Source organism: Pectinophora gossypiella, chromosome Z (assembly GCF_024362695.1).
Source record: "Pectinophora gossypiella chromosome Z, ilPecGoss1.1, whole genome shotgun sequence".
NCBI lineage: Eukaryota > Metazoa > Arthropoda > Insecta > Lepidoptera > Gelechiidae > Pectinophora > Pectinophora gossypiella.
In genome coordinates this window covers 24,356,448-24,371,188 of record NC_065433.1, presented here as the reverse complement: position 1 = coordinate 24,371,188, position 14,741 = coordinate 24,356,448, and the positions used below count along the sequence as shown (strand labels likewise).

Sequence of the window (14,741 nt, the reverse complement as noted above, 5' to 3'; positions counted from 1 at the left end):
ATAGCGACAAAATTATTATTTTTGAAGTAAGGTAGAAAATCTAGAAAAAAGTACAAAATGGGTCATATATCTCCTAAACCTACATGGTTTAATAATCGCTGAACATACATGGGGGTGTTTCTGGTAGCTAAAATGAGCCCCTCTATCCAATTTTTCATTTTGAACGTGAACTTCTGGGCCACCTTGTATAATATTATACGTTGAAAGTCTCTTGTCACGTAGGTCAGCTGGAAGAAATCTCTTTGTTTAGAGATAAGCTTGCCTGTACTATCTGTTTTCTTTGTATGTTTCTTGTGTCTGTTTTATTGTGTACAAATAAATACATCTATTTCTTTTTCATCATCAATTAAGAAATCGGAATCACCATGAAAGGCAACGAAATTTAACGATTTTGTATCTATACGCTATTTCGCAAGGTGTTATAGCTGATGAGAAGAAAAATCTACTTATTCCTTTTTGGATAAGACAGAGAAAAGGTTTCTTCGATTACAGCTCTAGGAGAATAGTTTTTAATCCCAGAAGTCCCCTGTATTTGGTTTAGTTTTCTGCCTTTGAATCATGGACACGCTGGTTACCTATGTGCGTGGCATAGGTATAAATAATCATCATCACCAGCCCATTAACGTCCCCACTGCTGGGGCACGGGCCTTCCCTATGGATGGATAGGGAGATCGGGCCTTAAACCACCACGCGGGCCCAGTGCGGATTGGTTAATGCAGCCGGGACCAACGGCTTAACGTGCCTTCCGAAGCACGGAGGAGCTCGAGATGAAAACTTTTTTTTTGTGGTCACCCATCCTATGACCGGCCTTTGCCAAAGTTGCTTAACTTCAACAATCGCAGACCGAGCGCGTTTACCGCTGCGCCACCGAGCTCCTCCTAGGTATAAATAATACTTAACCATAAATAAATTTAATTTAATTTAATAATCTAAAATACTTGCGGATGGCAGAATCATGGTTTCTGAACGCTGCAGCTTTTTAAAAAATAAATGAATAAAGGGCGCAGAGTACTTGAAATCAAGTATTTATAACCTAAAATAAATGTTTATATTTTTTAATAATAATTTTCGTATTATGATATGAGCGGCGGTCGCGGGAAATTGTTTTTCGATGTGTTCGTAATAACCACTTCCTTTTATATTTCGTATACAATCATATCAATTATAGTTGGAAAATTTCGTGGAAGATGAAATGAGTTACCTGCGCATTATAATAATGTGTAATGCCTACATTTAGGTATGTAATGGCCTCCGGGGTCCAGTGGTTTGAGCGTTGAGCTCACGATCCGTAGGTCCCGGGTTCAAATCCCGGTGGGGACATATTACAAAAATCAGCTTGGTTAGGACATTACAGGCTGATCACCTGATTGTCCGAAAGTAAGATGATCCGTGCTTCGGAAGGTACGTTAAGCCGTTGGTCCCGGTTACTACTTACTAATGTAAGCTTGTAGTCGTTACATGAGGCATGTAAAGGGCCTTTGGCGGCTTAATAGTAACCCTGACACCAGGGTTGATGGGGTTGGAAATTCACCTCACAACCCACTCGACAGAAGAAGATACGTATGTTATCCTCTATCATCGGGATGGTCAGTCACTCACGACCCACAAGTCATTTTCTGGCGAATTATGACTTGCAGTTATATTTTATGCTATTTGTGTCTTTCGATGCCATGTGGAATTGTGTTATAATATCTGTCTCTTGACTGTAAACCTGCTTTAAATATTCGTGAACTGTTACCTAATGCTTCCTACTAATTTGCGGTCTAAGTCGTGGTTTTAATGGAATGTGACATACCCTTTTCCGTCGCTTTCTTCCAGGATAAGTGTTGAGAGGCTGTGGCGGTGGTATGTGGTAGAAGTAAGGCGCAGTGTACATGATGTCCTCGAGGCCTGTGAGGGGCGTCGCCCGCGGCACCAGCGACCGCACCGTCCCATACATGTTCCGATTACGCCCCTGACTCCCATACATGTTCATCATTTCACCGATACACTTGTAAACGTTCAAAAAACATCAAAGTACGAAATCACAGATCCCACTAACCGCTGTTTAAGTCGAACTTATTTTTAAATAAAAAATAAGCCACTGCAAGAGTTGTTTTTTTATTTAAAAGGTGTAACGAGGTTTCTAATAGATAAATATTTTATAATAATATCTTGATCCTTAGCACCCCGTCGTTTGCTGAATGTGAAAGCGCGGGCGATGTTTGGTCTGTCGCGCCCGCGCAGTGAGATGAACGCTTGAACAGTGCGCGGTGATGATACGATATGCGTGTGCTCCTGATGTAGAGACACAATCATGTACACATTACATCTAATTATCATAGTTTATCTGCTTTTTCCAATGGGCTACGTGGAGCGCGACGTATCGACATAGTTGGGTACAAGGAGAGCCCGCGACTTCGCTTCCGTTGTATTTGGCTGCGCTACCTAAATAGGACCCCGTAACTATTTAGCTTATTTCAAATATCTACTGGACCGACTAGTTATGTCTCGCAGAACTAACCGTCCGAAAGGAATTAGGTAGATATAGTTTTTTATTATAACTTTTAATATGACTTCCAAACAATCTAAACTTGATTACCTACATCCTTTCAAACATAGATTTATAAACAACGTTCAACACTTTCATTAATATCAAGTGGTCAAAGTCAGTGAATATAGTGTAATTGAGAATTTGTAAATGTTTAGTCATAGTTACATCCAACAACCATTAATGATGTACAGACAAACAGGCGGAAAATGTTCTCTGTTTAGATTTGAAATTGAGAGAAAAACCGGCGCGCACGCAGCCGCGCGCCGATTCACATCACTAACTTTGAAAAGTTGTCATTGCATTTTGTGTTTACAGCGACTAAACGATGTTACATACAGTTTAAAATAGATTATCTTGTACTCGTATGTAATCTAATTTGACAAGCTATTATTTACTACTGCTGATTGTTTACATTATGCTGCACCCTATTATTTTGTTTACCTCTTCTTCATACCTAATAAATTGTCAACCCACAGAATATAAAGGTCGATTTCTCTTAAATAACATACGTAGGTAGTCTATATACGTCCCACTTCTGGGCAAGGGTCAATCAATCGGAGGAGATTTAGAGCATAGATAGGTACTCCATCACGCGACTCAAATACGGGTTTTTTATAATTCCTATAATAAAAATTAAACCGGTTTTTTTTAAATATCTAATGTGTCAACAGTTTTTCTATAACGACGATCTATTTAGGTTAAGAAATTTATAGTATTATGCGCCTTCGTAGCCTGTAATAAATTTATCCTAATATCCATGCATCATCCATTTTAAAATTACAGAACGAAATCTGCAAGTCGTCATTCAAGGTTCAGCCCAACCCTAATAGAAATAACGCATAGTTAAATTCCATGTCTGATTTTTGTTAGATAAAATTTTGGTTTATCTTTATACTTGTATAATCTATAGTTGACAATGACAAGGTTCTGGTATAAAAAATGATTTTTATATTATGTGACAAGTAATAGTAATTAAATACATTAGTCAGAAATTCACTCAATTTTTAATAATTACGTCCTTGGAATGTTGGAGATACCAATTTAATGGTAACGCAGTGGTAACACTACGTCATCAAAGGGCTAGCAATGGCGGCTTGTCATAGGATTGAGCATACCTAGTTTTCTTATACCATGGTTCTGGTTAAGTTTAGAAACTACCTACTTAGGTATTTCTCATTAGTATTTTTTTCAAAAGTGAATTAGACTTATTGTAATTTTGCCTCAGTTGGTATTGTCTACTTGGTCGAAGATGCGTACCTACGATCGGTACAATAAACTGCACCAAGTTATGAAGTGAAACTTACGTCGCCATCTAGTAGTTACAGTCAGAACCGTTTACATCGCTACCATTGTGAACTAAACATCCCACTAAGCACCGCGCGGGCCGCGACGCCGGTTAGTAACTTTACGTTTCCATACTTCCCAACAGATGGCGCTAGAAAGTAAATAACAGACTCACGACCATGATCCCCAGAGAAGTGGGCAGTGACACAAGTTCACTTAGGAGACCTTGCAATGCAGCTTAACCAAACAGTGGTGACAAATGAAATGGGTAGTCTATCCTGTTGGCAAATTCGTATGTCGACTTTTATGTTAATAAGCATGAGACTTACAATAAGCAGCTGAATAAGTATGTTCTGATTTTTTTATAGTTTTGTAGGGAAGAGTTAATTATTTTGGATGAAATCTCCCCGGGAAATAAATTAACTCGATCATGTAATAAAGAGAAAAAGACTCGCAACCGTCATGATTACAACATGTCAATCCTGTCAATTGTATAATTTTATAAATGTCTTTGCTAACAAGAATAAAACTGAATTGGAACTGAACTCAGCAGGTTTTTCGTTGGTAAAAATGGCGGAATTACGAAAAGAACTTTTGAAATCCTGAAATCTTTCCGCTGGAACGCTGCCGCCGGCTACCAACGCCGCTCCATAAATATATCTTATTCATCAGACCCTAATCATGGTCGTTGGTAGCTTGGCAAAGTCACTTTTTAGGTTGATTGTCGATACAGTTTACTGTGCCCCATCGAATGATAGTGGCCGCGACAATGGTTTTGGCAGCCACTATGTATGGGCGGGGTCTCTAGAATCAGGTATCCAGATTGCGTCGAACCACAAGAAGCCTGTGATGGTAATAATCCACAAGTCTTGGTGCAGAGCTTGCAAAAATTTGAAGCCGAAATTCGCGAGCTCACCCGAGATCCAGCAATTGAGTAAACACTTTGTGATGGTCAATTTGGTGGACGATGAGGAGCCCAAGAGCAGTAGCTATGCTCCCGATGGATCATACATACCCAGGTAATACGATCTGATGATTTTCAAAGAGTATCTAATAATATTAACGATAGTAATATTATATTAAAATGTCATTCGTTCGTTTTTCCAGAATCTTATTCATTTCTCCCAACGGCAGAATAGATGGTGAAATAGTAAACGAAGAAGGCAGCACCCAGCATAAATATTTCTACAGTAAACCAGAGCAGATCGCCAGATCCATGAAAAAAGTTCTCGACAAATACAAACATGAACGGTTTGATGTATGACATCGTTTTCAATAACACCTTTTCTTTCTATTTTGGACTTAATAAAAAAACGTTTTAAATTAACTGTGGTGGCAATTTAGTAACTATTTTGCCATAATAAATCATAAATAATATTTGTTCCTCTCAAATTATGTATGAGAGATGGTTAACAAAAACTTGTTGCTTGCAGGAGAAATGAAATATTAATCTAATTTTTGATAATTGGCTATTATACACCTACCGGCTCAGGAAATATTCTGTGGCCTAATAAACTTTGTGATTACTGTATTGTTTTACTGTCAGTCCTGCCACGTAGTCATTAAGAACTTTCGTTGTTCAAATTTGAAAAATGTATTTTTTGATTTTGACTTACTTTCTAAATATAATTATTTTTAAATGAAGTATAATTTCACTGGACATCAATGAGACTATCTCTCCAATATCACTTTTTGTAGCATACACAGTCTTCACTCATTCTATGCATTCTTCAAAGACAATGTTTGTACAGTGCACTGATACCATAGAGCAACACGGGGCTCCGGCAACTCAGACCTCTGGCAACACGGAGCTTCGACAACATAGACCTCCGGCAACACGGACCTCTGGCAATACGGGCCACCGGCAACACGGGGCTCAGGCCGAACGGAAGTTCGTGTTGCTCGAAGACTGATCCTTTAGGCAATACACAATATTGTTCTCCCCGAAAACCGGACAGATCCTCGACAAGGTGTAAGGCCCTAAATGCGTTGGAGACTTTTGAGAGCGAACGGAAAAAGAAATATCCAGTACTTACTTCTTCAACGACAGGATCGGAGTATACTTCCATGGTGTTGTTGAGGGGAGGTAGAGGTTGCGGCGGCGGCAGCTGGTGTGGCATCGGCTGATGAGGCATAGGCGATGCAGCTATGGAGGAGCGGCGAGACGCACTGTTGCATGAACATTGAGACATAGACCGGCGGGAGCGCGGAGATTCTCTGCGGACAACGAATAAATTGATAAGTATTTGGTTTACTTAAAGATCTGTCGATTCTAAGGCTGAAGGCCAATATTTTTAGGACAAGATTCTTGATAACGTGAACCTGTTAAAATTATAAAGGGAGAATCCTATGCGTTTGGGGTCTATTTGCAAGCTTATAATAGCAACCAGCAGCAGCCAGCAGCTTATTATAGGCAATAGCTTGCTTCCGACACCTCGCAAATTAATGTTACATAAAGATTATCAGAAAAAAAAAAAACAGTATTGTGAATAAGAGATAAATTTAATTTTACAGTGAGTATTTAGGTTTTTAATTCTTATTATTTAAGAGGAGGAGGAGCCGTGGTAGCCCAGTTTGTAGAACGCTTGCCTCTCACTTTGAGGTCGCGGGTTCGAATCCAGCACAGGCCTAAACTAATGATAGTCGAATTTGTTTTCGAATTCATGTTTGATCGTGAGGAAACCCGAGAATTGCATTTTCGGAGGTATGTGACCTAACCTGTATTGGGCTGGTTTTCTCTTCGCGGGTTGGAAGGTTAGTCAGGCAGTCGCTTTTGTAAAAAATCGGACCTGACAAATCTTCAGGTAAGCGGACCCTGTGAAAAACGGGATAATGCTAGGGAGATGTCTAAATACAAATTAAATTAATCAGGGTTTGTTGTTAAACAATCGGAAGCGTTTCGTTTTTTTTAATGAGAAGTGATTCTTAAGGTTCTAGAATGGCGACCACGTGTCGGACGACGCTCAGTGGGTAGGCCCGCTACAAGGTGGACCGACGATCTGGTGAAGGTCGCGGGAAGCCGCTGGATGCGGGCAGCGCAGGACCGATCGTCGTGGAGATCCTTGGGGGAGGCCTATGCCCAGCAGTGGGCGTCGTACGGCTGAGGATGATGATTCTTAAGTTGTCAGTCAGTACGTTGTTCTGACACCCCCTTCGTTTTTTTTAAAAAAAAAACATGATTGTATATAACAAAATGTACCTAAGAAGAATAAGCAAAATCTATGTTACCTACTACGAACATGTTAGTTGGAATGAAGTTAGACAAGTGTAAGTTTTGCCCATTAATTAAGTATTAGTAGTCTTCATGCTCCGGTTCCAAATTCTACTTACCTGGACCTTCTCCGACTCACGTGGGTTCTCGATCTAGACCGGGTGTTCAGGGGCAAGAAATATCCCAGCTGCGGCAGCGGACCCGGTTCCGAAGAATCGGACGAGTCGCTCCACTCAGGCTGGTGGTATCGCCTGAGAGACATTGTCGATAATTACCCTTTTCTAGGGTAAAAACTTCGGGGAAAAACTAACGCTTCTCTTTCCCCACTTCGTTTAGTAAACACAGTCCTCGTAGCATTGTCGTAACACTTTTCTTTTAACAAATTGTCTGTTTCGTTCGTAATTTAAGCACAGTTTTCTAATTCGAATCGAATTACCAGTCTCGATTGCAGTGCTAACCGCGTCGTTTAGCACTTTTTACGCGGTTTAGCACTTCGCTTCTGTTGAAATTTCACGTTTTCGCTCAGTGGTTTCTAGAGAAATAGCCAAAAATTAAGGAAAGACGTCTAGACGTTTAGCCGAGCAGTAAACAAATTAACCTGGTTATACGATTTGACACCGTGTAAACAAAATGAGTACAGATATGAATTTCGGGTGCGTTTTCCGGCAATTAGATGTAAATAAATGATATGGGTGGAGATTAGATTAGGCACATTATTTTCTTTCTAGTTCGCAGTAAGTACCTATTACGACTTCGTATGATAAAAAGTTCGGGTCATTGGACAGTAGTGTACTAAGTAGTTTTAGTTTAATAAAAAGGCATTTTCACTCTTAGTAGCATTGTCCGGGTGAGAGCCTTCAGCGCTCCCCATTTGTCCGGCCAAGTAGTTAATGCCATCTGCGGCAAATCTACAATAAGTCACGTCAAAAATAAAAAAGAAAAACTCTTAGTAGTCTTATCTTAAGATTATAAATTGAAGTTTAATTTTTATACTAAATAGCTGGAGGACTTGACTTCTTCCAAGTCCAATTGTCGCCCTCTTCGTGGCAGAATTTCCAAAAGACTTCCTACTCTACCTACTATTAAACAGGACGACCAATTCGGTATAATTAGTAATTACATTTCAATAAAGATAACATTTTAAAATAGTCTCAATGCGCGGTAAGAATTAGATCTGTCAAAGTACGTCAGCTAGTGATGTGACGTCGATTAAGTAGCATAGTGATTATATCAGTCGATATTAGGTCGATCGATTCTTTTCTATCCAACACTACCTTTGCTTTGTTAATCGACTATCTAGCCCAGTGTTTTGGGCTGAGCGCTAATAGTATAAGTACTACGTACTTACTATCTCAATTAGTCCTTTGACTTAATTTCATGGTTTGAGACAGATCGGAGAGAGATCGCTCAGGACAGGGAGAAGTGGAAGTTTAGAGGAAAGGCCTTTGCCTAGTGGGACAATCCGGTAAGTAAAAAAAGGAGTTTTTAAATAAATACTTGCCTTATTGGACGCTCTGTTTAGTGTTATCGTCAGTATATCGTCAATTAATAGACTCGGTTGTTAGAACAAAGGCGGCTTCCGGACTACCTGAGTACGAAAGAAAGTCATAACGGGTTCCGAGGTTTTGGATTTCGTTCAAAAAATGAGCGTGTCCCTTTATTCGTCCTGGAACGTGAAGGAACGCGCATTCCTTACGAACAAACTTTTTATAAGTATATTTTTTTTTACCGGCCCGTGACTTACAAAAGTGCCGCCTTAAATGTAATTATGAATGAACATTAGGCTTTTTTATACACAACGTATGTTTGGCTAGGTTAGTAGTCTTTTGTTTCTTATTTATTAAGAAGGTGTATATCGTAATTAGAAAAGAAAGCCTAATACCACAGGCGCAACACACAGAAAAGGTGCCCCGCACTGTAGTGCCAAGGTATTTTTTACAAACAAAAATAGGTAGGTACTTTTCATTGCCGTTCGAATATTTCAAGATCTCGTAAAATCCGACAGAGGGATTCATTTGTAACATGATGGACTAATATTATGGGCGACAGGCCGATTGTCACCATAAGTTCCATCTGAACAATCTTAAGGTTTCGTATCACCAGTGATTGCAAGTTGTCTTTGATTACTCGGGGCTATGGCCACCACATGTAGGTATGTATGAGTGATACCTACGTCGGTTACACGAATCAGCTTAGGTTATACTCTCACATACTTATTGTAACAGAAGGTAACAAATCTATTTATTCGCCTCTTCGTATGTGAACCACGTTCGTACGACGGCTAAGCTCCAGTCTTCTATTTTGAATAACCAAAGCGTTGTGAGCATTTAGAATGTACCGTGTCGCCTGCCTGCTTCCTTTTGTGACGTAAGGGTGCTTTTCCACCAGAGTTGTGCTATGCTGCGGTGCTATGAATGCTTTTGATAACCATCAATAATATTAATTGGCCCATATAGCTGCGGAACAGAAGGAGGTTGGAAAGACCCTAACGCGCTTTGTATGAGAACGTTGCCGGTTCAACCCCACTCTCTTTTACTACTAAAGGTTGCCTGGAAGAGATTGCTACTTAGCAATAAGGCCGTCTATTGTACTAATTGTATTTCTCTTTTGTTTTTTATTTTGTTTTTTCCTGTTTGTGCAATAAAGTATTTGTTATGTTATGTTATGATACTCCTGCAAACAATCGTAGTTAAGCATATCATCTACGATAGCTCTACTGCTGGTCAAATTCCATAGCCGCTTTAGCGTACTCTTCGAAAGATATTGCCTACTTACAAAATATTTTATTGGTAAATAATAATCGATCATTCTAAGGTAGCTTTCTTTCTTTTAGCTTTCTTGTGTTAAGGAGGGATTTCCTTGCAAGAAAGTCGGTATTTGTTTTTTTTGCCTTGAAGGTTACAATTACAATGCACAAGACGATCTTTTAATATAAGTACTATCGCGGAGCTCCGTGAGTCACAAAGTCTTCGGACGAGTAGAGTGCAAAGTTGAAGTATGAACTATTTGCTCATACTTGTATGGCGCGGCGCGTGGCCCTTCCAACCTCTTTCTTTTATTCCGTGCGTATAGCATAGCAGTGGTGGAAACGGAGTCAATGAATCGTGCGTGCGTGCTATGGATGGTCGAAAGTGGTGTAGTTATGTGAAGAGCAGAGTATCTACAGTAGGCTCGCGTATGTAAGTGAAATACTCCATAGCCTAGCATCAGTGGAAACGGCCACATAGCTTCATATCTTAGCTTTCACATCCCCGAAGCATAGCTGCATAGCACATCTCTGGTGGATACGCACCCTAAAGTTTCCCGATGAAAGTTTTACAACTTATTCATTTCTTTGACGTCCTAATCTGAGTTGAGAGATTCTTGCGCAACCACAGGAAACTTGATCCATGTTTCATAGATAAATCTTCTAAGTATTGGTTTACTCTATCATTCTACCGTAACTATTGTGTTGTATAATGCCATTTGGTGTAGGTTCAGAGCCGGACTAAGCTTCTTTGATTCCCTAAGCGTCCAACTCTTTTGTACAGTATGTGCCTACTTACAAAGACTTAAACCATTGCTTGTTACATACATCTTTTGTACTGATTTCCTCTTTGACAAGAGAAAACACCTGGGATTTGCTCCCCAAGATGATGCCTGAAGCAATTGCTTATTTTGTTGGGTTAATCAGAGACTTTGTAGATTGAACTAGATTTGATGAGTTACCTATTTTGATGCATTCGTGTTTGTTTGAACTGGAATGAATTAATGCCGATTTAAGAACCATCTTAGAGTAGGTACGCAACTCTTACTTGAATTTACATCCCTGCTGCCTTAACTAATTAACAGCCTGTATCCCTTTAGGGGTAGGCAGAGATGTATAGTGTCGTCGCTTTAAAGTCAAAACCACGCAAGCGCCTTTTTGAAACATTACATTCTCATTCAAATGTGATTTTCTTCAACAAAACCTGGAATTCATTCAGTTAATTATTTTATTCCGAGTTAAAAATAAGACCACTTTGCTGGATTGAAACTAGCGTGACTATTGCGAGGTCTTGTCAATAAAAATCACATCCAAATGGCGCTTGTTTTCGTCTATACGGCGCGACGATATACATAGCCACTCCTGGCTAGCTATGTTTTAGTCCCACTTGTTTTATTTTAAGTATTACTTGAATTACTTCATTATAAAGGCGTACGTGTTATTCCTTCACGAGCATTGGTTCTGGCAACCCTGTTACAACATAATAAGACAAGTCACACAACATAAGTAACAAGTAACAGCCTCCGTGGTCTAGTGGTTAGAGCGTCAGGCTCACGATCTGGAGGTCCGGGTTCGATTCCCGATGGGGACATGGTCGAAATCACTTTGTGAGACTGTCCTTTGGTTGGTAAGGAGTTTTCAGGCTTGAGTCACCTGATTGTCTGAAAAGGTAAGATGATTCCGTGCTTCGGAGGGCACGTTAAGCTGTTGGTCCCGGCTATTAGCCGTAAAAACACCTCCACCAACCCGCAGTATGCCCGGAGTATGCTCCATATCCCCTCCGGTTGATTGAGGGGAGGCCTGTGCCCAGCAGTGGGACGTAAATAGGCTGTTTATGTTTATGTAAGACAAGTCACAAACACCAAATGTTGAGCCTTCAATGAAACATGATACGCTTGCCCAGTACTCAGTACCCTCTACGCACCCCGGTGGGAACCCATAGCCTATTTAGAGGTAACAAATGACCCAAGAACCGTGTGAGGTCCAGACAAAGCAAACATCACGCCATGTATGGAAATGCGTGGGCAGACGAGACTGTCCCATAGAGTAGGTACTCGAGAATCCATTCGTTAACAAAAAAGCTACAAAACGGAAATGCTTAGTACCAACGGATTTTTTGTAGTTTTTTTTTTAAAGTTGGTAGTATGTTACATTCGTGAGTTAATATTTGTTTGGACTAGTAGGTACCTATTTGGTTATGCGTTTTTAATGTTGTCTGAAGAAGATACTTGAACACCTTTTGTTTACGAAATAATATCCAGTGCCTTTTTAAACTACCTCTAACCGCTAAAGGGTGTATGGTATGTGGGTAACTACTTATAAACCTACCCACCAAGCCTCCTCACGATAAATCCATTCCAAAACACATTCAGACGCTATAAACCCATCCGAAATATAATGATCTTCAGGTAAATATCCCTTAATTTCTCAACGAAGGTAAATAAACAAACTTCGTACGATCATGATCTGTTATGATCGTGACCGAATACCTTCGTAATTACAGACATTGTGTAGTATAAGCACTCATTTACCAAACAAAATGACTTTATTTTGGATAAGTTTTTTTGTATAAAACTTTCTGTAAAAGCTTTATTCGCCTAAGGCAACTTTTTGTAGACAAAACAGGCGTGCTTACATTATCCCGAGAACTAATTAGTACCTAAGGTACAGTACAGATATTTGTAACTATTTTATTTTATCTTACATACCTACCTACGACATGACGCGACGTATAAAATTAAGTTAGAGGTAATGACTTTCCAGCGTAAGTTCGTTAAAAACAATATAGGTGGCGCTGTACAGATTTTCCGTCGTTTAACCTTCTAACTTAATGGATAACAGGCATACCTATACATCTTTTATCTTTGTTTTTGGGTATAAATGATGACATTTTTTATTATACCCAGGCACAATTACATCTTCTACTCACTATTCCGAATTGTAGCGTTGACAGCGACTTTCTTTACGGCGAGTGGCCTTATTTTCCCTTTACGTCGAGCGAGTTTTGACGTTATTGTACAGTTATGGTAAAAACTGTTTTGCTGTTTTCTTATACTTTTCAGGAATTTTGATCAAAATAAAGAGAAGCAATATAGGTAGCAACATAATTATACATAATGTGATCGAAATATCAATCTACAATTATTTTTTAAAATATGCTTTTGCCATTACATTGTATTTTGGAATAATTATGTACCCGAGTAATGAGAAAATAGGTAATTATCACGTTTGAAGTGAACAACGCCATCTATATTGTTTTTGGTGAACGTAGCCTGGAAAGTCCCTCATTGAGAGGACCATTTACTTAAAGAAGTCACTGCCTCCCAATACGATGGAAGAGGTTATCACGCTTATAAAATACCTATGTACCTATTCGTTCATAGTTCTTCGTCTGCTCACACCAATCCGGGAAACACAAATTACGCGAAAAACATGCATGTAAAACAATATTTTCGTAGTCATTATTTAAACGAATCGTTTCTTCGTGCCCGTTTGCACAACCTGATATTGATATAAGTAGTTGAATTCTTTGAACTGAATTAATTTTTATTCCGAGTACTCCTCCTGTGTGTCTAGCGAATGCTCGATCTCGTCTAACTTTTCGGGATCAATCCCGAAGCATAATATGATGGGTGGGGATATCTGGTTGGATCTGGATTCTGGAGTGTGGAGTATCACCACAAACTATGGCTCACCTTTTGTGCTGTCCTAAGTGCCCTAACACCTGCACTATTAAAGACCTTTACGAAGCCACTGACAATGCCGTAAGCGTGGCCAATTATTGGTCAGCAAAAATTTAGTATCGATCGCCATCGACTCGCAAAGAAGAAGATATGACGGGATCCCCGCCGTCATATGTGTGTGTCGTAATATGACGAGAGATCGCAGCGCATTTTAGCTGCGTGTATCAATTAGGTTGATAACGTGGGTCTATGTTTCTAATGCAGTACACGAAGACACACTCGCGACTATGTATAGCGTGTCACGGCGCAAGGGCTTCATTCCAGGAGGTGAGACGGGGTGGGTTATCCTGTTTTCACAAAAGCGACTGCCTGTCTGACCTTCTAACTCTAACGCGCAAGGGGAAAGCCAGCCTAATTACAGGTTAAGTCGCATTTCTCGGGAATGTAGGTTTCCTCATGATGTTTTCCTTCACCGCTGAGTACGTGATAAACGTTTAAGCTCCAAAGATGAATTCGGTAACAAACTCGAAAATAAGATTGGTCTAGTTCGAACGTGCGACCTCACAATGAGAGGTGTTGTTCCAACTGAACTACCACGGTTTATGGGCTAGGCTTTTTGGCGGGAAACGGGAAGGGGACAGTTGCTTTCTTCATTGAATAATCTAATAATTAATACGAAGTGGTGTTTTGTGGTTAATGATCGCATTAAGTTAGTCGGAAGACATTCGCGAGTGTTATTATATTGGAGTATTCAATAAACAAAGTGTATCTGCCTATTTTCGCTTCGTGTCAGGAAGCCGCTTCATAACTCAAAAGTTTATGCGGACTTTTGAGTTAATTCGTTTGGAGTTCGGAGTAGGAGTCTACTCCGAGGGTGGGGGCTTAGGTTTCATCATCATCACCTTTCATCATTTCATTAATCATCAAGAAAAAAAAATACGTCAGACATGGCTGTATGGGCATAGTTCCCTTTGCCTTACCCTTCGGGGAAAACCAAAACAAGAAAAAAAAGGTTTATGGCTGGCCCTAGACTGTCTTTCTCTCTCTTCTTTCTAAACTTCTGCTGTCTGATAAATTAAAAAGTCGTAAGTAGATTGGATAGACAGTTTTTAATAGAAACCGCTGCTTTATTTAGGTCATCAAACAAATGAATTATTTTTATTGAAGATAATTATAATAGAGATTAGAGATTGACACCGATACAACCAATCCGTTCTGCCGGCGCAGTCTTGATAGGCAATCGACACAAAATTTTTATTTTATTTTGTGCAGGTCTGACACTAG

At 39.7% G+C, this 14,741-nt stretch overlaps 2 protein-coding genes across 7 annotated transcripts in view; one reads left to right on the top strand and one right to left on the bottom strand.

Moving 5' to 3' along the window:
* The window catches only part of LOC126380281 (tight junction protein ZO-1-like), a 134,795-nt gene that overhangs the window by 63,933 nt on the left and 56,121 nt on the right, over nucleotides 1-14,741 (bottom strand). For 5 of the 6 annotated variants that reach the window (XM_050029564.1, XM_050029562.1, XM_050029563.1 and 2 more), the window contains exon 3: nucleotides 5,854-6,034. In XM_050029564.1, coding sequence (XP_049885521.1) covers nucleotides 5,854-6,034 — 181 coding nt within the window. Of the gene's footprint in view, nucleotides 1-1,795; nucleotides 2,219-5,853; nucleotides 6,035-14,741 lie in introns of those variants that run through there. The other variant, XM_050029565.1, reaches the window with a different exon arrangement.
* Nucleotides 4,499-5,081, top strand: LOC126380390 (thioredoxin domain-containing protein 12-like). The gene is made up of 2 exons (XM_050029782.1): nucleotides 4,499-4,836; nucleotides 4,925-5,081. Exons 1-2 carry the CDS (start codon nucleotides 4,499-4,501, stop codon nucleotides 5,079-5,081), a joined length of 495 nt encoding a protein of 164 aa, XP_049885739.1.

Coding starts and splice junctions, on each gene's coding strand:
- LOC126380390 (XM_050029782.1), top strand. CDS start 4,499: ATGGTCGTTGGTAGCTTGGCAAAGTCACTTTTTAGGTTGATTGTCGAT. Junction 4,837..4,924: donor GATGGATCATACATACCCAG/GTAATACGATCT, acceptor TCGTTTTTCCAG/AATCTTATTCATTTCTCCCA.